Genomic DNA, 21,513 nt, shown 5'->3' with positions numbered 1-21,513 from the left:
CTCTTTCTCCACCAGGACTTGTCAGGGAAGACTTGCTTCAGCGGGCAGTCCGCACTTACCGTTTAAGTTAAAAACAGTATCAGGTACATCATTATCTTTTGCTTAAATAGAAAGTTTTATTTCAGTAGCTGGAACAATAAATTTAAGTATTCAAACAGGGTCATAATACAAAATAGGTATTTATAAAGCTACCTTTACACAATAAATAACTTTTAAAACTTTATTATGCTTCTGTTGTTGACTGACACAGTCCGTAACACCTTGTTCAGCTTTAAGATGGAGCTTACTTGTTTTCTTGCTTCAATGGGAAAAAGAAAGGATGTTTCAGAGCCTCTTCCAGAGTAATGCGCTTGGTCGGGTCGTACTCGAGCATCTTTTCAATGAGGTCGAAGAGGTTCTCATGGTCAGAATCTTGGCAAGTCATGAATTCCTTTTTAAAGAAACCCACAGCACATTACTTTCACTTCCAGAGTGATTTAGTGTCACATTTCTCCCCGCAGGGTGTTTCCCCTCTCTTACCTTCAGTGGCTTACAGCGCCTTGACACGTATCTGCCTGCTGAGCTGTGTTCATCCCAATCCAGGTGGTCATGACGGAAGTATTTGCGTTTCCTTGAACAGAGCACACAGCTCATTATGTGCCCTAGAAGCAAAGCTCGCATGCGTGGTTCTTAGCTGCACATTTAACACAACCCCGGGAACTGACACAGAACCACTTTACACAAAAATGGCCAATTTAATAAAGCACAGGGATGAATCTGAGTTTACTGAACTTGTTTTCAATCATTTATTTGATATTAAACCAAAGCTGAAAACTATTCTAATTTGTAAGCTAGGCAATCTAGATTCAAGGGAAAAAAAAAAAAAAATTACCTTGTTTTTTGTATCATGTGATTTGGCAAAGGTCCCAATATTCGCTCCATCATTGCCAGATGTTCTTTGCTGTCATGGGTCTAAAGCAAAATTTACAAATTAACCACATTAACTCCATGTAGTTTTGACCATTCACCTTACAAATAATAGTATTTCATATTTATTAAGACTATTTAATACTTCATTTGAAACAATTTATTAGTATTGCCCATAATATAAAAAAAAAAAGGTGCCCACAGCCTTCTACTTCCCTCAAAAAAAATTACTTCATACCATGTTTGTCACTGGGCTTTGTTCTTTGTTAGTAAATTCCAACTTTCAACCCTACTGTCACCATGACACTTTTCACACCTATACATTTTTGGATGGTAGTGGTGGATGAGACCACCTCTGTGTCAGCAGTCTTGTAAATTTAAAGTAGTAACAAAGCCGTGAGTGCTCACAAAGCACTGCTGCTACATCACTGCTGGAAAGTTTATTTGTGCTATTTCTGTTCTCTGCCCCGGGCTGCTGCAGAAGGTACAAGGTGATGTCCAGCACGCACCATTCCTGCTCCCCCGGGAGTTTTCCCCGTGTGCTGTGGCAGCTCTGCTACCTACCGGAAATACGGTGAATCCAAGGTAGTACTCGATGAGGATACAGCCAATGCTCCACACGTCGCACGGCTGCGCCCACCCCAGCGCTGTGGAAATGGAGACGGTTCATGTTTATATGGAACTAAGAACCATTTCGACAGCAGTCACACTACGACACAAGCACACTTCAGTGTTAGAGACACAAGGAGGAAAGAGCTCAAGTTAGACTGTACAAAGCTCATGTCAGCTTTGGAGAGCACAAAGTGTTCAGGCTAATGGAGCTAGCTTGTCTCTTTCGATCACAGTGTATTTTCCAAATGTCTCCAGTGCTGAGTCCAAGGTATCAAAGAAATGACTTCTAAAGCCCTTGGACAAAAATCAAGTCTACTAACCTAGAATAACTTCAGGTGCTCGGTAATGTCTTGTAGACACCAAAGTACTGTGATGTTCATCATCGTACGTTGCACTCCCAAAGTCCACAACTTTGATGTCAGGATTTTTTAATGTGCGCTCGTCACGTTTCTGAAAAGTGAAACACACAAATGCAGATGATGAAATAAATCCAAGCGGCTGCTAAGAGGTGGATAGGGGAAGACAGTGGAGACTTACTAGTTTGGGATTATATTCTTCCACATAATCAGATTTCACAAATAAAATATTTTCAGGTTTCAGATCTGTGTGTGTCAGCTTGTTCACATGCAAGACTGCAAGATAACAAGTATAGTTAACACATGATTCCAAGAAAACTTAACAGTGAAACCTGCAAGACCCAGACTTACAGTTCACAGATTTGCAGATCTGATAGGCCATCTGCCTGATGTGGTCCAGGCGAAACGGCAAAAAGCCGTTTTCTTTAATGAAGTCATAGGTACTGAGCCCCAACAGCTCAAAGACGATGCAGACATGTCCATGATGCTCAAACCATTCTAACATTTCAACACAACGACTGCAAAAAAAAAAACGGGAAAACCACATCAAACACTGCACAGAGACATATGACTGCTGAAGAGACTGGAAGAGACTTTAGAGACTAGAGACTTTTAGAGGTTTTTTTTTTTTTTCCTCTGAAGTTTTTCTGCATCAATAACTTGGCCTAACAAAAATAGCAGCGCTCACAAAGAACCAGCAGCAAGAGACTGGTGTCCCTGGTTCAGGTGAGTTCATCTCAGCCAGCACAGCTGCCTCACAGTAACTTTTCCTCACCTCATAAATTAGGGACAGAAGTACCACTGAGGCACCAGCACCAGACACCCTCCTCCCCCTGGAGGCACTTCAGGAGACTGGCTGTAAATTCAGCTAATGAGGCCCTGTAGAGCTGATTACTCACCTTTTTTTTTTTCTTTTTTCTTTCTTTTTTTTTTTTTTTTTTTTTTTGGAGGGGGGAGCATTTTAAAAAAAAAATCCAACAAGAACATGATAGTGAAGGTAGAATTCCCTTATTAAGTATCCAATCAATACTATGACTGCACTGACTGAAGCTAGGTCCCCTTCACAGCTCTCAACGCACCGCGGCTCCCCCAAGAAGCAAGCAGGGCAAGAGGCCTGGTGAAAGCTCCCTGAGCTAGAGAGGGGTACTTGTGTACAGCTGCACAGGCATGTGCAAAAATTAGCCCTGCTTCCAGAGGTGAACAGCAGATGCTCTGCAGTTGCAGATGCTCTGCAACTATCAGAGACACCAAAGAGAAGTGGCCTTGGCTGATTTAGAAGGCAAAGTACTCAAAAGTTACTAATTAGTAATTCTGAGCTTGCAATATCACTGTTTTGGGTTATAAAAATGCAGCCAAAACAAGGTACAATCTTCTTTGCACTTACTATGTACTGCTGGGATCCGATGCATTTAAATGTTCCAGTACTTGAATTTCTGAACGAGCTGCTTCAGAATACCTATCGACATTTTTTACTATTTTCACAGCTACATGTCTACCTCCCCTGAAAAACGATAAGGTTTTTTATGGTTACTTAACTAAGACAATTCGGCAATTATCCCCATAAACATTGTTTATAACAAAATTCAATACTGATAAAATTCAATCTTTGCTGAAAATGATTTAGCAGAAAAGATATTTTTAAGAGTACATATGTGCTGACTTAAATGTACCCAAGTTTCACAGGTTCCCACAAACAAGGGAATAAATACCTCTTTTAAATACTTCTTTTAAAGGCTAAAAAAAAGATCTGCCTCCAATTGTTTATTTATGTGTATTGGGCTAATATGAGAGGGAAGTTAATGCTTTGCACCCCAACGCAGCTGTCAGTCAGAAACATCAAGTTGTCTTCAGTGATCTGAGCAGTTAATTTAACTGAGCTGTCAATCATATTCTGCAGTGACTAGAAAAGACAATTTGATTCCTAAAGCATACAAAACCCCTTATACTGCAGAAAAATATGTTCCCAACCTTTAATATAACAACTGCTAGAACCCAAACAGTATTGCATCATCACAGGTTATACACTCTAAGTACAATACGAGGTTTTACATATACATTGGGGAACAGCAATAGCCTCAAGTGTCCCAGCTCTTACTGGCTACTCAAATACACCTTAAGGTAAAGGTAGGAAACTTCCTCCCCCTCCTCAAAAAATGGAAGTTGGGCAAATAAATGGAGTAATTTAATTCTCCAGTTGTCACCATAAAACATTTGTTATTCCCACACTAACGCCAATTATGCATAACCCACTACTCCTAGTTTTGTTATTTTACGTCTACATTTAAAGGAATACACAGATCAGCATATTAGGAACTGATTTGATCCAACCAATCTGAAATCACTTCCTGAAGCACGTATACTGGGATAAAATGAGTAAGAAAAAATACAAATATCAACTGAAACAGACTTACGCCTTGTGATCGATGCATTCCACCACTTTTCCAAAAGCGCCTTCACCCAAAGTAGCAACAATTTCATCTAAAAAGAAAACAACTCTCAGTCACAGAAGTTGTGAAGTTATTCCATTATTCAAAACAACAACAACAAAAACAGTTAAGTACTATCATTGAAGATTATTCTAGACTGTTTCTATAAAAACATAAATACAGTTTGAGAGATGTTACTGAACAACTCTCAGCAAGACATATTTACAGATATTCATCTAGGTTCATTAACATCATTTACTATTTCAGAAAATAAAAAAAGAAAAAAGGAAAAAAAAAGAAAAACATATAAAGTTCTACAGAAAAAAAGAACAACAATATCCCCCCAACAAAAGACAGAAAAAAAAACTTCCAAAGCCCCCTCACATCTTACGCTAAAAGAAATTATTCTATCTGAAAGGTTAATAAGTTTTGAAAAATATTCTATACATCTTGCACTTAGTACGTCTCCACTCTGACAGATCAGGTGACCCTCCTCATCATCCTCTACACTCCTGGATCTTTTCCTTCGATGACTCTTCTGGAACGGCACCAAGATCGTCCAGCCAATCAATAAACCCGAGTGAATTCAGGGTAGAATACGAAATTCATTCAGCAGGGAGATATTCGGGCATTCAGATACACGCCAGGCCACAAACGGCAGGAGCAATTTCAAATTCAGTCCCCAGAAATTCACAGGGCACATAGTTTATGTTACAGGAGAAAAACATGGCAAGGAACAGATTTTCAGATAAGATACTCAAAGTGGCAAGGCAACAAAAAAATCACAACACATTTTTTTTTCTTCTAAAATATTGGTTCACTGAATTTTTAGAATTTCAGTGCCTTTATTTGAAAATAAAGGATGCAATAAATTACCATCTACATAAAACAGCCCTGAGGCCAAATTAAAATACATAAATTAAACAATTGATAATAAATCACTTGTCTGAATATTTAATAACTTAAGAAAAATGATAAAAATAGCATACACATTTACTTTAAGCTGTCTCAGCTGAAGAGCTTCAATTGTAAAACCTATCTATGGCTTTTTTAACAGTTAAATTTGTAACAAACATCAGAAAGCATGCCCTGCTAGTGGACAGACATCATACATATATGATTCTACACGCTATTTCATCAAAACTTAAAATATCTTAGCAAATAAGTAAATAAGTAAATAAATAAATAAATAAATAATATTGCAAAAATCTGACAGTATCTCCTTGCTATTCAGTAATTTTAAGTTTAGCCAAAAAAACAGACTTCAGAACTTATACTTGGATTTTTAGGTATGACTGAAATAAATAATTGTCATAATAAAAAAAACTTTCAAGGCATTAAAGTGATGCCTGCATTTCAAATACTTCAACTGTTATTGTTCATTAATCAGCTTGAATATATCCAGTGAACAAGCAGCAGAACTATGTCTTCCACGTAGTATAAGTATACCTACAAACTATGAAAATTCCTTACTGAAGGAAAAAAAAACCCTAATAAAAAGTAATATATCAATAATACTCAGTAAGTTTTCCCCAAATCCCAACACTCAATTATTATTGCCTAGATGAGAATTTATCTTCTTAAAATAGAATTCCTAAGTTAAAAATTGGTCATACCACCTGTGAATGATGATGGTGAGAGGCACTGTGATGTGTCTTGTATTTCCTTTTGTAACTACTCCTCCCGCTATGGCCTGATGACTTGCTACTATGATTGTGATAACCATTTTCATGGTCTCTGTGATGGTGCCCATTATCATATCCTTGACTGTACTCGTTTCTGTATTCTTCGACATAGCGCCGCTCATGATGGTCTCTTTCATTTATGGATTTGGTTTCTGAATAGTTACTACAAATAAAGCATTAAGCAAACTTTATTTAAACAATTCCAGTACCCCTATCAAGGCAGGATTTTGCTTTAAACTGTAAGACATCCCTCTCGAAATATCTGCAACTTAAAAATTAATACATTTAATACATCAACATAAACCTTATGAGAAATATTAACCTTATCAGAACAGTAAAATCTTTAAAGAGATACATGCTATTGTCAGAAGTCAAGAAGCTTTTTACCTATCCGGAAGTTTAGAAAGATCATGTTTGAAATGCTTGTTCTCCCGTGCATTACTGAGTGATCTCCTTTTTCTCTTATGACCACTGCTGCACCTCCTGCGATCCCAACTTTCTTTTTCATCCCATTCAGGATAATTAGTTCGTCTGGAATGCCGCATCTGTGACAAAAAAGGCAGTTCACTCTTAAAACTACCTCGCAGAAACAACTAATTTTAAGAGCCATTAATACTCAAGTGTCAATCAGAATAATGAAGACTTTTTTTTTTCTCCCCTCCGTCATCCAGCTGTAATTCCCCCCATCCTGTTTTCTTTCAGGTTTATTTTATATTCAAACATTCTCTCAAAATAATCTTTTTTTTTATAAGGGAGCTTAAACCAATAACCTTATACCTACAAAGACTTTTTTTTAATGGCCTTGGCTCAGACACTAAACACTCTGTGAACATTAATTCTGCAAAGTTGGTCAGCAGGGTAACGGTCCTTCACACACCTTAATATATGGTAAACTGTGCATATATATAACACTGAGAAAAAAACAAAACTTACATGCGTGACCCCCCCCCAAAAAAAAAAAAAAAAGGAGAGCATACACTTACTACCCTATGTGCTAATTTTTAAGGCTTGGAAAAAAAATGTATTTAGCTTTTACTATGTTTTTATAGACATTTGGAAAATTTATAATACTATCTTAAATAGCCAGCAGACAGAAAGAGAAGTACCTCCTAGTTATTTATCCACAAAAGGAAAAGACCTCATTGCAGATTTTATTTCACTTTCCAACCGTAAAACACTGATCCTAGCTCACGTGATGTACAAGGCTGAACACCTCGGCACTACAAAGTGGGACGCGTCACAAGGCGGGCTCCGGAGCGGGCTCCTTCCACATTCCCGGGGGCCACATTCCCGGCGGGGGGGACAGGTCTCTCCCTCGGGGCTGCCCCAACTCCGAGTGTCCCGCCCGTGAGACACGGCCCCGGCCTCCTTGGCCCGCCGGCCGCAGCCATTTTCTCTGCGCCCGAGTAAGGCTCGGGCAGAGAACATGGCGGCCGCTGAAGGGACAGGCGGCGGCAGAGAAGCGCCCTGATCCCCCTGGACCGCTTGGGCGGGCCGAGCGGCCCCCTAGACAGTCCCTGCCCGCCACCACCACCACCATGGCAGGTGCAGCAACCTGGGCAGTGCAGCGGCCCCTGCCCGCCCGTCCCCCGGCAGCGCCATGTCCCCGCCACAGCCCGTCCCGCCTCATAACCGTGTCCTTCAGCTCTCCCCCAGCTGCCGCGGCGGTTCGGCACGCGGAGCCAGGAGCGAGCTACCAGCGGCCCTGCTGCCGCCATGGCCTCACCTTGGTGGTTGGGGATGTCGCCCCTGTCGGCGAGCCGCGGATGTTGGGACCACAACGGCCGCCGCCCCTCAGCTCTAAGCTCGCCACAAAATGGCGGCGCCAGGAACCTTCTGGAGGGCGGCGACGCGTCACAGCGTCACCGCGGGGGGCGGGGCGCGGCGCAACCGTCGTTTCAAATGGCGCAGCGCAGGGTGGCTCGCCGCTTCCCGTGGGTTATAGGCGCTCTCAGAACAGCAGCCGCTTTCAAATCAATAAAGAGAGAAATACCACGTATTACAAATGTTGTTCAAAAGTCTTTGTAACGCCCTAGCATTAAAGACATTTTGAAATAATTTGTCTTTGGGTGATCTGGTATCTTACAGTACCTTTCACTGTCTTAGTCACATTTTCAGGTCTCAACTACCCCTTAACAAATGAAACACCTTAAAAAACAAACCAGAATGGGTCTCCAGAGAAAGCCATGGGGCCCAGAGAACAGAAAAGCCCTCCCAGGACATCTCTTATCCCATGGTAGGCAGTTCAAGGCAGCAAAAACCACTCGCCTCATGGAAGGTGGCCCTGGACCACCATTTCTTTCTCAGTAGCAGCTTCAGGGACGATCTGTGGTATCATTTAGTAATATACAGGCATCACATCTGAAATGTGCCTCTCCGAAAGCAAGGTCAGTAAAAAGCAGTCAGCCATTTCATTTGGCATTTAAAATACAGGACAGGGAATGAAAGAAGCTAAGGGTAAAACAGTCCTGAAGCACAAGTGTGCGCTCATAACTAACTCATTAACTTAGACAAGACTAAAATTCTGAAACTCTTCACCTTTGAGAGACAGCCTTAGCTTTTTACCTCTTTGTATTCTTATGGTTTCACCACTTGACCCTGTGACCAATACCCAATAGGTTCATTACTTGTGGCAATCTATCACTAGTAACATACTGTTCTATTTGTGTTGCTGCCCAGTACTTACACTATGCAAAGAAAGCTACAGTACCTTAAACTAAGAGTCTGTTCTTGACATATTTCTAAGTTTTTTCCTATCATTTTTCTAATGCCAAATTGTGAGGCATTATCTAGAATATACATGATGATACCCTGCATCACAGCCATTAATACAAGATCATAGTGTTAACATACACCAGCATGTTTTTCCTTTGCAAACATAATTTATTTTGACAAAACTCACCTTGTAGGTTGTAGAGTTTTTGTCATACAGCATTGGACTGATGGATTTAAACAAAGCAATTCATAAAGCACAAATAAAGAACAGTATTTTCTCCAGCATTTTCGCTATTTAAGGCCTCGTACATGTTACACAACTCCAGACAGCTGCTAATAAAATAGCTGCCTGCGTGCACACTCAGCACAGCAACTGCCTAGGTAATCATGCTTTGAGTTATGTGATTTATTTCAAATTACTGGTTCCTTTGCAGTGTAGAAAATTCTCACGATACCTTTCCTTTTGCATGTTAGTGAAGCATGCAATTGTCTGCTTTTTGCCTGTTCCTTGTTACCATTGGTTACAAGGAAGCAAGCTAGAAAGACCACAGAGCTACAGTAATTGAGCTCCTCACCAGACTGTAGTAGTAGAGGGAAAAAAAGATTTTAAGTCTGGAACAAGGACTAGCAGTTTTTAGCAAGACTACATTACAAACCAGGCATAACATAACCTCATCTCTTAAATATTCAAAATTAGGGTTCTTTCCAATATCCATCTGAATACCAGAACGATATTAAAAGAAATGCCAAAAAATCAATGATAGCTAAGGATGGGGCTTGCTAGGTGAGATCAATGGAGTCCAAAAGCAAAATGAGGAGAAGCCCAGGAGGGCAGAAGTTGGATGTAGGTGCTCTGTCCTAGCTAGTGCTCCCATGCATTTTTTTTTTCTTCCATCTGGAACTGGACAAAACATCCTCTGACTTCTACAATACGTAGAGTCAGAAAATGCACCTCAGTGGAAACAAGCTGATTTTTTTCTTTCTTCATAGTAAACATGCTGATTTTTTTTTAAATCCATAAGCGGTCATTTTTAAATAAACAGATGAATCATAGAATGGTTTTTTTCAACATACCCAACATGGAGATTGCTTTTATTAGGTGTAAAAAAAGGCTTTCTTGTGCCTGCTCAAGTCAGTTTATGCTTACTGCACCGAAGTATTTTTACAGGACCCTTCACCTTTTTTTGTTGGTGGTGGTGGCTTGGGGCTGGGTCCAAATGAATAGAGACTGATGAATGCCAAATTACTTTTGGGATTCTTCAAAGGGATTTGACACCACCAGCCAATACTGAGGCACCTTTAAACCTTTTTGCAGATAATCTGATCTGAAGTCAACAGCTTGTTCACCAATTATTTTTTGTATTTCAACCGTTACTTTGTTGTGCCAACCACCACTTCTCACAGGCACTCTGCCCTCTTCTTTCTGTCATACAATACCAGGAGGGCTTCTGACAATCCCACCACTAACATGCAAGACCATCTTCTTTAACAACATCTTGGTCATACTATGTTTTAAGCATATCAGGATATTTTTGGTAAGAAGTCTGATCACAGTCTTCATCACTACTCTTTGTTTTGTTTAATTCTGTTTATGCAGCAAAACGATGAAAAAAAATTATACTAAATCCATGGTTACCTCTTTTCAAAGAGCTGCTATGTAAAGATGCAAACACTCACTAAAAACTTTGAGGCAAAGATAATCGTTTCTGATCTACCTTCTGGGGAAGCTGAAGAGGTTCAGTCCAACACATCAGTACAAGAGAAAGCACTCATTTAAACATGGTCTTTAATCCACTAGCAGAGAAACGATTCCTCTCTTACACCATTCTCACCTAGAGGAAAAAATAGTACATATTTTTCTCAACTTTCAAAAAAACAGTAAGAAATGCTGGCACTTACCTGGGAAAGTTTCAGAAAATTGCTAGAGTGTATTCTAGCTAAATATTTATTTCTGAATAACTCCCTTTAGAAAGACAAGACAGAAAGCAAAGATTTGCAAAAATACATATATATTTAAAAGTCTTCCCTTATTTTACACATACAAAAAGCTACGTTTTGAAGTCAAAATCCCGGGAGATATTCTGGAAAAACTGGCTGCTGAAGTGACAGCCAGACTTCCCTGTGACAACTCCCAATGTCACAGCTCCTGAAGGTCCTGCATCCAAGGACCAATGGTATGATCCACGTTGCGTAGTTCTTCTTAATGACATTTTAAACATCATAATCCAGCAGTCATTCTGACTAGTCTTAAAGAGCCACAAATTTGGGGGTTACAGAGCAAAAGGGTTGGCATGAATTGTGATGTCTTTAATGTGAACATCATTAAGAGGCCGGTAGGTTTTTTCATTCACAGGCAGTTTCTCCAGCTCATCCAAGGTCTCCAAGCCATCGATAACTCTGAAAGAAAAGCAGAACTGTTAGGAAGCTCCTTCTAACATACAATTTAACTTTCAAATTTGAGGTATCTCAAAGCACTTTACAGCAAGTACCACAGGGCAAACACCTGGCAAGCAAATCATACAAATAAGGCAGCCAAAATCTTGCATATAGTATTATAACCTATACTGAAAGAGAATTTTAGTCAACCATGAGAGATTCTGATAAGCAATAAAGTAATTCCCCCACCAACAATATCATATTTTTATACAAACCACAGCGATGAAGAACATTTCCTGGCAGGCAGATCTGAATGATCGTAGTGTATGTTTAACTAGAAGCAAGATATTGGTTACAACAAACAGACTTCATGGTGAACTACCGAAATCTCAGAGCTGGAAAATCAGTTTCAAAATGTGAGATTTTGATAATTACTGCTCAAAGGCAAGATTGGACTGACCACTAATTACTGTGTACATCTAATGGAACAAATGCACTTAGTCCTCTTCAGGCTGAAGAAGTGGCAAGAGAAATTAGTCTAATAAATTCCTTACTTTTTCAATTTAAATAATTAGTTCTGTTAAATTTTAACAGTTTAGTACCCCTGTAACAGACTTGGCAGAACACATGACATGTCATTCACCACTCAATTCACCACCACATTCATCAATTTTTTTGAATCTAGGATGCTGGACTATGAAACATGGATGAACGTTCTGTTCAGCAAATTCTTTAATTAGGACAACAGTTATCTTCAACTGACACAGAAAATCTAGCAGAGTTCTCATTATCAGAGCCCCTGCTCTTTTGTGGGAGAGAGACATGCAAAAAATTACTTCAAATCACACTTAAACAGAGATGAAAGAACACTATGCTTGTCCATATCGCCATAAACAATACAAATGGTAAATATGCAATTTTCAGTTTTCACTAGCTATTTTGAACTTTCAGCTCTATTTGATGAAGGCAATTTTTGTTCAACAGATTCATTTGTATACAAGAGGCTTTTCAACAACAAGCAAAAGAAAACCCATTATCATGACTTCAATATAGAAAAATAGTATCAGGAATGGAGTAGGGTTTTTTTTGTCTTATTGTTTTGTTTACTGTACTAGTCATTTCAACTTGCCTTCCTGTCCATGCCCAAATGGACAGTAAGCTGAAACGGTCAGTACAAAAAAAAAAAATTTCCATCCTTGATACTATTTTTAAATGTCTATTTCCACTAAATTTCCTATGACTAACAGTAAAATGAGAAGCAGTATTTTGGGTCAATCAATTCTGCTAGCAGTATAAGTCCATACATTTATATATACAAAGAACCACAATTTTCAAGACTTTTGTCATAAAAGTTTCTCAATTTGCATTGCACATGATCCAAAATATTCGGATCCTTTCAATGCTCTGACAAAGAAGCATATGTTTGGATCTCACTCACTTCCCAAAGACAGTGTACTTCATATCCAGATGTGGCTGCTTGGCATAAGTGATGAAGAACTGTGAACCATTGGTATTTGGACCATTGTTTGCCATTGAAACAACTCCACGGACACTGTGCTAAAAGAAGGAAAAAAACCCCTGAGCATTGAATACATATCTGTGAAAACAGAATTTCAAATGTACAAAAGGATTAATGACTTAGTACTCCACCTCAACACCATTAGTAAAAACAAATCTTGGCTGCTAATATATTCTATCACTACCCATAATTAGCTCTTCAAGTTTGCTCTTACAATGCAAGATGCCTTCTTTACTCTCAAGTGAATTAAAAATATCTTGTTACAACCTCTCTTACTTCTGTTCTCAGTGCTGAGAATCCTCAAATCTAACTTGCAAAGTATGGAAATGCCTGTTCCTATTTCAACAGCAAGCTTTAATAACATTACCTAACTGCAGGTTTATGCCTTATTTCAGTTACCAGACAGGTATTTAATCTAGTGCAACACAACACCGATCATTCTCCCACCTTTAAGGAAACTGTATGTGAAACACAGCAGTATATTGAAAATACACCAATACCTTCAGGTATTCACTGAATTCATCTTCAAACTTCCTGCCCCAGATGCTGTTTCCTCCTTTCCCAGTGCCTGCCAAAGGAGTACCACAACAGATTATTGGATTCTCAGATGGAAAAAATCAGAAATGATGCATTGTTCTAACATGTTAGAACAAACACACTAAAGAAAGACTGTAAATCACTTGAGAATAAGTTTCTCATGTCTTGATATTGAGCAGAGCACTAAATAATATAAACAACTATTAAGTAGCATGAAGTGCCAAGATATTCTCAAATTCAGAACGAGTACAAATAAGTACACAGGTGAATCAACTGTTTCTCCTACTGTCTAGGCCATTTCCCAAAATGCTAAAGAGAATTGCTAGAAGCACTGTAAGCTTTCATGAAAAAACTAGAGTAGCAACTACGTGCAAGTACTGGTAAGTCAGCAGAACCATCATATTCAGTGACAACAGCTGAAAAAATTAAAGTCTGTAAAATACTTCTCTGCTGCATGGTTATTTACAGCTAGGATAATGGCTGCTCCTCTTCTGTAAACTCACCAATCAGGTACATCACAAAACCCTGTCAACAATACAGTAATGATTATGTTTAATCCCATCCCTGTATATTTCTATATATACAAACCCTGACAGAAGGATTTACCTAATGGATCCCCTGTCTGAACCATGAAGCCCTTTATATTCCGGTGAAATACGCAGCCATTGTAGTAGTTACTAGCACAAAGAGCCAGGAAATTCTAAGGAAATGAAACACAGAATATTAACAAGCAACTCAGAAATAATATCGGATGTAGCTAAAACCACAGCACTGGCAAGACTAGTTCTGGCTCTGCTTTGCACTGTCAGCATCATAACATGAGTCAAACGCCCCAGACTATTGTTGGCTATAAAAGATAAAAATAACCCTCAGGTTTTCCATCCCTTTTCAGAGCCATTGCTATAGTTTTGCTGTTTCGATGTTGTTGCTGTTTTCTCTTTTCTTTTAAGTACCAAGCCCAGAATGATCCAGAAAAATCAACAAAGCAACACAGATGCTGCCTACATAGAGCACCACAGGGAAGATGGATCTGATGTGGGGTGGGTCATAAATATTCTCTTTCAGTTTAGTGCAGGAACATTCATCTTTTTTGAAGGACCTCTGTACTATAGATGACTCATGACCCACTATTTGGATAAGAGCAAGTATTGTTCACCATTTTGCAAGGAAAACTCTCTTTGAGATACTCACTATGTCACTGAAATTTAAGTTTGGGCTGCCCAGAATGCAAAATGAAGGTTTTGCAGCTGAAACTAAGAATTTTGAACTAAAATATGCTTTGAATTAGCTTAAGGAAATCTTACAACTACAAAATTATAAAATGAAACATGAACTTAATTTAAAAGTTACTTTGGCATAATACCGCCTAAAACTATCACTAAAACATCATGTGTGGCATCTATAATCAAAACAGAAATGGCTGTTAAAAAAAACAAAATGAGAAAAGTATATTATAGCCTGCTGTTTCAAGGGATCACAGTTTGTGTTTAGAACAAACACAGGGATTCCTGAGACACATTCAGAAGCATCACTTGCATTCAAATTTTTTTATTTTGTAACTGTACTGTAACTCTGTAATCAACAGCCAAGCCTCAGCACAGTTAGTTAAAATCTGCCTTCAATTTAAGCTTTATTGAACAAAGGAGAACTGGTGTCTCTAACAAACTAGGAGTTCTTTTCAAAAAGGTAAGTGGTATGAGTATGGGAACATGGGCAAACCAAGGGAAGTTTGGGAATACCACGGCAAAGTCCCATGTTTCCTGCCACGGACAAATGACATTTTGAGAAATAAGTGGCCCTTAACTAAACCTGATCTGAAATAAATAGGCAATAAAACTGTAGACAGTACAATGCAGTACGCAACAAGTTCTCAAGTTGATCAGGCACTACAGCGGCTTAAAATGTAAATATTCCACAATGTGAAACAATGAATTGTTTCACACACATTTCATCTCCTCTATGATCTTCACTAGTCCTACTGCTCGCTTCAACACTAATAATCCTACTCCTGTTACGCGGCTTACCTCACAAGTTTTTGGTGTTCGCTCACAGAATAATTCTATTTTAATATCTCCGACATCAGTGTGCAATGTGACAGCCTGTGCAAGAGCAGAAAATATCTTTATTAATATAGTATCTTTTATCATATTTCCTTATTGTAAAACTTTTCAAAGCCTACAGTTGTAGAAGCTTACAGCATTCAAGGAGAGCGTTGTGCTTGCAACTTGAACAATGTGTTTGCAGTGGAAGAAATCAAACTAGACAACCAGATATTAGTCAAATTAGGATTCAATTTTAATGTCATAAATAAAGATTTTATTCTGTTTTTAGATTGATGAACTACTAGCACCAACATGTTCTCCTTTTCATAGTATCTTGTGTAGAAATCTTTGAAATGGAAAGCAGTGCTTTTCACTGTAAAGCCTTCACAATCTCAGAGAAAAACATCATCACTGAGATGCAGAACAGCTATTCACTTTTCAAAGATGACTTACAAAAATCATACAGGATATAAAAACTGCTACTGATCTCACCATGTTTGCTCATCAAAAAGCTGAGGTAGATTTGTATATAGCAGGTTCCTAGGAAAAAAAAGCAAAAAGTAATTTGTTATTTTTTTCCACAGTCCCAAGGACTTTGCAATCCTAAAATATGTGTGTGGTTAATGAAATTATTAGCTTCTTTTCTCCATGAGGTTTTACAGTATTATTCAAGCCTCACAGTGGATAAACATATCCAGCATATATAGAAATAGAAGGGGGTAAAAACAAACAGTTCAGACAATGAGGTGGGCAAAAAAGAGCCTTTCCTAAAGCAAGAGCTTTTACTAAGCAATAACCACTTTTCTAGAGATTATGGTTACACACATCACACAGGTACCCGATAAAGCAAAAGGCCACATGCCAGTTCCCGTACACAAGTTTAACTCAGGGTTACCTCTCGGTGGCTCTCGCGCCTGCGGCAGCCAGGTACCCACAGCCAGGGAGAGCGGCAAACGTTGCGTTTGAAGCGCTGCTATTTTCAAACTAACGTTGGAGTTCGGTGAGGGAAAGGGCCGCGAGGGCGCGCGGCGGCCGTAAGCCCAGGCGGCGGCCGTGAGCGCGGCCAGGCTGCGCGGCGGCCTCGCGGCGCCCGCTGCTCCCACACGGCACCTCCCGCCAAGGCCGCGGCCGCCGGAGCGCGGGAGAGCGGAGCGGAGCGGCCGCCCCCGCGGGCCCGCGCGGCGGAAGCGGCGGGACCGGGCCGGGCCGGGCCCCTCCCCGCGGGCCTGCGGAGGCGGGAGGTGAGGGCGGCAGCGCCGCGAACGGCCGGGGCTTGTGGCGGTTATGGGTGGCGGTGCTGAAGGCAAACGCTGCTAGGGGAGCTGCGTCGGTTCCCGTGCTTTGCGGTCGGTCATTTAGCCCGTTTCCCTCCTGCTCTCGCCCCAGGCAGCGCCGCATGCTGCTGCGGGGCACACGGCTCCTCTGCCGAAGCACCAGCCCGCTGCGCCTCCGGCCCTCGCGCGCCGCCATGAACCTCGGCGAGCTCGTGACCGCCCTCAACGAGTTCGCGCCGCCCGCGCTGGCCGAGAGCTGGGACAACGTGGGGCTGCTGGTGGAGCCGAGCCCCCCGCACGTGGTCAGCACCCTGTTCCTCACCAACGACCTCACGGAGGAGGTGATGGAGGAGGCCGTGCAGAAGAAGGCTGAGCTCATCCTCTCCTACCACCCGCCCATATTCACGCCGCTCAAGCGGGTGACGTGGGGGACATGGAAGGAGCGGCTGGTGGTGCGGGCACTGGAGCACAGGATCGGGATTTACTCCCCGCACACCGCCTACGACGCCGTACGGCATGGTGTCAACAACTGGCTAGCAAAGGGACTCGGTGAGGGGAAACCTATTTGCAGCACTTCTCTGCACCCTCAGCTTATCTTAGGGAATTGATCTTGGTGAGATGCATCAAATGCCAACACCAGTACACCTTTGGAGGTGCATGTTTCTGCTACAGGATGTAGTCAGAACTGGTACAGCGTATTTACTGCATATTTTGGTTGAAAAGTTTAAACTGCTGACTTTAAATTGCTGACATTGATTATAAAGTGCAAAGTCTTAATAGTTTCTACAGCACTTTAGATATCTGAAATTCTTTTATATTTTTATTCTGTGTTGTAGCTCATAAATGAAAGCAGCTATGCCTTTTCCAGACTGATTTCCAAATCAGAAACTTAACATTTGTGCAGTTTTTAGGTTAGAACTTGAATGGCTTCAAGAAGGTACAAACAATATATATCATCTTGCCAGCAAATTAGCAAAAATTGTTCTAAGATGCATCTCTTTTTGCATAAGTCAGTATGCATTTTCCATTTGTCACTCTCCTGTCTGTTAAAATCAGCATAAGGAATATCATCCAGCTTTGTAATGCAGCTCACCTGTGCGCTGTGTTCTCAGGTGCCTGTACCTCTGTCCCGCTGCATCCCTCAACTGCTCCAAGCTATCCAACGGAGGGTCCTCACCGAGTGGAATTCTGTGCAGACAGCACGGAGCAGCTAGAGACACTGCTGTCCAAAATCAAAGACATCCAAGGCATCTCCTCCGTCACTACTCTCCCTGCCAGGTACCCGCTTCACTCCCTCATTTGTCTTCTTTCTGTTGCTTGAAAGAACACATTGCCAGAACTGTATTTTACTATTGTAATCACTTTCTTTCTCTGTGCGTTGTTGCCGTTTTGTTTTCCTCACAGAAAAGCTCTATAAACTTACAGGATAATCATTCTTTTCTGACTGATCCATGTGAGGTTAATTGGTAACTGGCAACTCACTGTGGCATCACATGGACTAGAGATGGTGAGAAAGAGTTTTTACAGGAAGCTAAGTGAGGACAGTTGAGTTATATTTGTGTTTTTTTTCCATAGCAGTAGACTAGTCTATGGCCTATCCTCCTTTTTCCCTTTCTCTGTGATAGACTGGCTTTATATTCTGTTAATATACAAAACAACATATAAATACAAGATGCTGAAAATTTAACTACTTTCCTAGCAATCACCAAATACATCTTTCCTCAGGGTAGAAGGTGAAGAACAAACACGAGTGAGTCTAAATTGCTCTCAGAAAGCACTGTTGGAGGTGGTGGCATTATTGTCCAAGAACAGCTCCCTCTATCACAAGACTGAGATTCTGTTATTACAAAAGGTAATGAATGCATGTTTTACCTGTGTGAGCAGACTGCCCTAAAGACTGAAATCTAACAGTTGCTGGCATCCCACGTTTCCTATGTGACCTGTCAGTGCTCTGAAACGCTGGCCTACTGGGGGGTTGAAACCACATACATTTTTTCAAAACAGTGAACACACTTGTCACCTATATCAATTCTTAAAACAGTTCTAATAGCTATATGTTACATTTTAGATAATCACTTACGTGTTTCTTCTGCAAAGTTCAGAGAATTCATTCTTGATGCCCAATAGCTATATGTTACATTTTAGATAATCACTTATGTGTTTCTTCTGCAAAGTTCAGAGAATTCATTCTTGATGCCCAATAGAGTCACCTTTGTAGAGTATGGAAAGCAATGTGAGCTTCTGGAATCGCTTTCTCAGAGTAATCTTAATTTCTCTTCCCTTCAGCCTCTTCTTCCACATACTGGAATGGGACGTCTCTGCACAATGAGTGAGCCAGTCTCCTTATTAACCATGATAGAGCGCATTAAAAGCCATCTAAAACTACCCCACATCCGCCTAGCTGTGGGAAAGGGCAAAACACTAGGTAAATAACCCTGCAACTATACCTGACCATTGAAACTAGTATTCTATGAATATAAGGAGAGAAAATGCAGGGGTGTGTGTGTGAAACTGCTGCTGTAGTATGGAACACTATTAAATATACAGCCTTATGTGATTCAGTCGTACAAAAAGGATAATATATGTACTTCTCATTACAAGTTTTGTATTATGGGGGGTTGTCACTGTGGAGAAAGCTGCACAAGACATCCTTTTAACAGTTTACATAACGTTACTAAAACTTATTTCCCTGAGAGTTCAGACACAAATGTATATAACTTTACACTCTCTTTTGTGATTGAATGTTAAATTTCAAAACACCTTAAGATAACAAGGTGCTTTATATGGTATTCTTACAAACATGTAACCATCCATGTTTCAGTGAAAAAGGAATAGAAGAAGAGAAGGTGACATAACCTAGGTCAAATGGTGGGTCAGCAGCAAAACCTGCAAAAGAAGTCCTCTTATTCCAGTTACCTATCCTAATCTCCAAGGAACACAGATAATAGAACTTGTGAGAGCAGATTTGTTAAAAACTTGATATGCAGAGGATTTTGCTCTATTATCAAAGATGTTTTTGCCTGTGACACTTTTAAACTGATAGATGTGCACTGATTCTAAAATTAGGGCAATAGTTACTTCAATTAATAGTAATACTGGCATAAAGGCTGAGTAGAGGGAAGGAAATATAACTGTGGCACCTTATATCCTGCAGAATCACCAGTGGAGAAAGTTTGTCTATGTGCTGGTTCTGGAAGCAGTGTCCTGAAGGGAATGAAAGCTGACCTCTATCTCACAGGTAGGAGATTATGATACTGCTTCCTTATCTTTATAAAAATAGCCCCTAAGGGAAAAAGAAAAGGGTTGACCCATCTGTTTAAAGATTTGGCCAGAAAGTATTACTTCGTACAATTGAGGAAATAATAGAGGTAAGACAGATCAGATAGCTCTGTGGCATAGGGAAGGTTTTTTTGAAATAAAATATTGTGCTACATACACATAATATTTAAGCCTAAACCTATGATGCCAGAGTCCATTTCAACAATTTTTCAAGTGTGTCTCTCTACTGGCCTATTGTAAATATCTATAAGAGGTATTTCCCCAGTTCCCTACAGAGTTCCCTGAAGGAAAATGGAATGCAAGGTAGTAAGGTATAGATTCTTACAAAGTAAAATACATAACAGTTGCCATTCTGTATTTGGCCAAAGGGTCCCTTAGACCTATTTCTGGCATTGTTACAGTACTCCTCACAGTTTGTTTCATGATGTGAGGGGTTGGCCAATATTCTGCAGATTTTTTTTTGAGCGATTTCTTTGGCAAGGCAAGTCCTGTCTCCCCCTTACCCTACAGAAATGACCCTCAGCCCCCTTTTGCATGAGGTTTTCCCAGTATTATCTTCATCCCAGCGAACCACTTGGGTAGATATATGACTACCACACAGTCCACCTCCTAACTACTTTGCACACTCCTATTCCCTGGTCAAAGTGGTAGAATCTATCACTATTTAAAGAGGGCAAGCAATTTTTGAGTGTTTTTCTCAACAGTACACTAGAAGTATAGGCTAGAAGTCCTTAATGGGACACCTGGCACAGTAGGTTTGCAGTATTCTGTGCAAATTCTGACATAGCTTTCCTAAAAGGAGGATTGTGCCATACACTTACCAGAGCCAATGATACTGCAACTTTTGGGCTTCTGCCTGCTTTCCCTGTTAAACCCTTCGCAGCTTCCAAGAAAGATGATGAATATGCTGCAAAGATCTGGTTACCTAAATCCGTGCTGTTTGTAACCTACATGCAATTTCTTTCCAAAATGGCAGGAGAGATGTCCCACCATGCTGTTCTGGATGCTGTTGCTGATGGGATAAGTGTTATTCTGTGTGAGCACAGTAACACTGAGCGAGGCTTCTTGTCAGAGCTGCGTGACGCACTAGCTACCCATCTACAGAACAAGATCAACATAATTGTGTCAGAAAAAGACAGAGATCCCCTCCAAGTGGTATAGAGGAAAGAAACAGTGACATTACTCAGTTAAACTTTCACAGTACATTGTACAGACCTTTCCAAATGTAAACTTAATTAAGATACTCTAAATTTGTTCAGTTTGGAATTATTGTGTTATATGCTCCAAATTTGGGGATATGTAGTCATATGTCAGAAAAATCATAAATGCTAATTCTGTGCTAATGAAGGCTAGTCTACTCAACTGTCAGGCTGTTCTCAAATAAAGTTACTGTTACTAATTAACTCCATATACTTGAATAACAACCAAAGTGTTGGTTTGGGTAAACTGTAAAAACCTGACTTATGTTTCCATTTTCAAATTTACACAGCAGTTCTGTCCTACTGCAGCTACAATTTTGAAAAGGAACATCTACCAGTTAAGTGAGTCCTTTTAAGCTGTGTTAATAAAACTGGATCATATAACAAGTCTTTACCTTGTTGAGTTGCACACAGCAACTTAGTGTATTAGAGTCCCATGCAAACTCAATTTAGGGATTTATTTCTTTAACTGTATGTCTTGTTCCATTTGTATTTAACTAAAAAGAGGTGAGTAACTCCAGGACTATCGATAACATGAATACCTCTAAGTAAGCTGAGAAACAGGAATGGTTCAGCAGCATAAGACA

General features: G+C 40.2%; 3 protein-coding genes across 6 annotated transcripts; 1 reads left to right on the top strand and 2 right to left on the bottom strand.

Annotated features, from left to right (window-relative positions):
- Positions 1-96: 96 nt before the first annotated feature.
- On the bottom strand, positions 97-7,824 carry CLK1 (CDC like kinase 1). 4 transcript variants are annotated; one of them, XM_026047693.1, is made up of 13 exons: positions 7,712-7,824; positions 6,373-6,530; positions 5,917-6,148; positions 4,748-4,838; positions 4,286-4,352; positions 3,259-3,375; positions 2,226-2,392; positions 2,056-2,150; positions 1,839-1,968; positions 1,471-1,553; positions 872-951; positions 520-610; positions 97-430 (listed from the first exon to the last, which is right to left on the bottom strand). In XM_026047693.1, exons 2-13 carry the CDS (start codon positions 6,528-6,530, stop codon positions 284-286), a joined length of 1,458 nt encoding a protein of 485 aa, XP_025903478.1. In that variant the 5' UTR covers positions 7,712-7,824; the 3' UTR covers positions 97-283. The 4 variants fall into 4 exon arrangements, with proteins under 4 accessions (XP_025903478.1, XP_025903496.1, XP_025903486.1 ...); XM_026047711.1 differs by having other exon boundaries at positions 5,920-6,148; XM_026047701.1 differs by lacking the exon at positions 7,712-7,824 and adding an exon at positions 7,092-7,113.
- A 2,967-nt stretch (positions 7,825-10,791) lies between these two features.
- PPIL3 (peptidylprolyl isomerase like 3) lies at positions 10,792-16,210 on the bottom strand. The gene is made up of 7 exons (XM_026049618.1): positions 16,070-16,210; positions 15,667-15,714; positions 15,157-15,231; positions 13,739-13,832; positions 13,096-13,163; positions 12,515-12,633; positions 10,792-11,097 (listed from the first exon to the last, which is right to left on the bottom strand). The coding sequence occupies exons 2-7, from the start codon at positions 15,667-15,669 to the stop codon at positions 10,971-10,973; spliced, it is 486 nt and encodes a 161-aa protein (XP_025905403.1). The 5' UTR covers positions 15,670-15,714; positions 16,070-16,210; the 3' UTR covers positions 10,792-10,970.
- Positions 16,211-16,549: 339 nt separating this feature from the next.
- Positions 16,550-21,513, top strand: NIF3L1 (NGG1 interacting factor 3 like 1). The gene is made up of 6 exons (XM_026048172.1): positions 16,550-16,997; positions 17,561-17,726; positions 18,174-18,300; positions 18,735-18,873; positions 19,603-19,686; positions 20,704-21,513. Exons 1-6 carry the CDS (start codon positions 16,571-16,573, stop codon positions 20,886-20,888), a joined length of 1,128 nt encoding a protein of 375 aa, XP_025903957.1. The 5' UTR covers positions 16,550-16,570; the 3' UTR covers positions 20,889-21,513.

Source organism: Nothoprocta perdicaria, unplaced genomic scaffold (assembly GCF_003342845.1).
Source record: "Nothoprocta perdicaria isolate Ctin4 unplaced genomic scaffold, notPer1 scaffold_11, whole genome shotgun sequence".
NCBI lineage: Eukaryota > Metazoa > Chordata > Aves > Tinamiformes > Tinamidae > Nothoprocta > Nothoprocta perdicaria.
This window is presented reverse-complemented; position numbering and strand designations above follow the sequence as displayed.

Excerpts from the sequence above, each read along its gene's own strand:
- CLK1 (XM_026047693.1), bottom strand. The coding sequence starts at position 6,530 with ATGCGGCATTCCAGACGAACTAATTATCCTGAATGGGATGAAAAAGAA. Across the intron at positions 6,149-6,372 it reads CTTTCTAAACTTCCGGATAG|TAACTATTCAGAAACCAAAT; the intron begins GTAAAAAGCTTC and ends CTTTATTTGTAG. Across the intron at positions 1,969-2,055 it reads AAGAATATAATCCCAAACTA|AAACGTGACGAGCGCACATT; the intron begins GTAAGTCTCCAC and ends TTCACTTTTCAG.
- NIF3L1 (XM_026048172.1), top strand. The coding sequence starts at position 16,571 with ATGCTGCTGCGGGGCACACGGCTCCTCTGCCGAAGCACCAGCCCGCTG. Across the intron at positions 17,727-18,173 it reads GTCACTACTCTCCCTGCCAG|GGTAGAAGGTGAAGAACAAA; the intron begins GTACCCGCTTCA and ends ATCTTTCCTCAG. Across the intron at positions 18,301-18,734 it reads AGATTCTGTTATTACAAAAG|CCTCTTCTTCCACATACTGG; the intron begins GTAATGAATGCA and ends TCTTCCCTTCAG.
- PPIL3 (XM_026049618.1), bottom strand. Across the intron at positions 13,164-13,738 it reads TCAGACAGGGGATCCATTAG|GCACTGGGAAAGGAGGAAAC; the intron begins GTAAATCCTTCT and ends CTCCTTTGGCAG. Across the intron at positions 11,098-12,514 it reads AAGTACACTGTCTTTGGGAA|AGTTATCGATGGCTTGGAGA; the intron begins GTGAGTGAGATC and ends CTTTTCTTTCAG.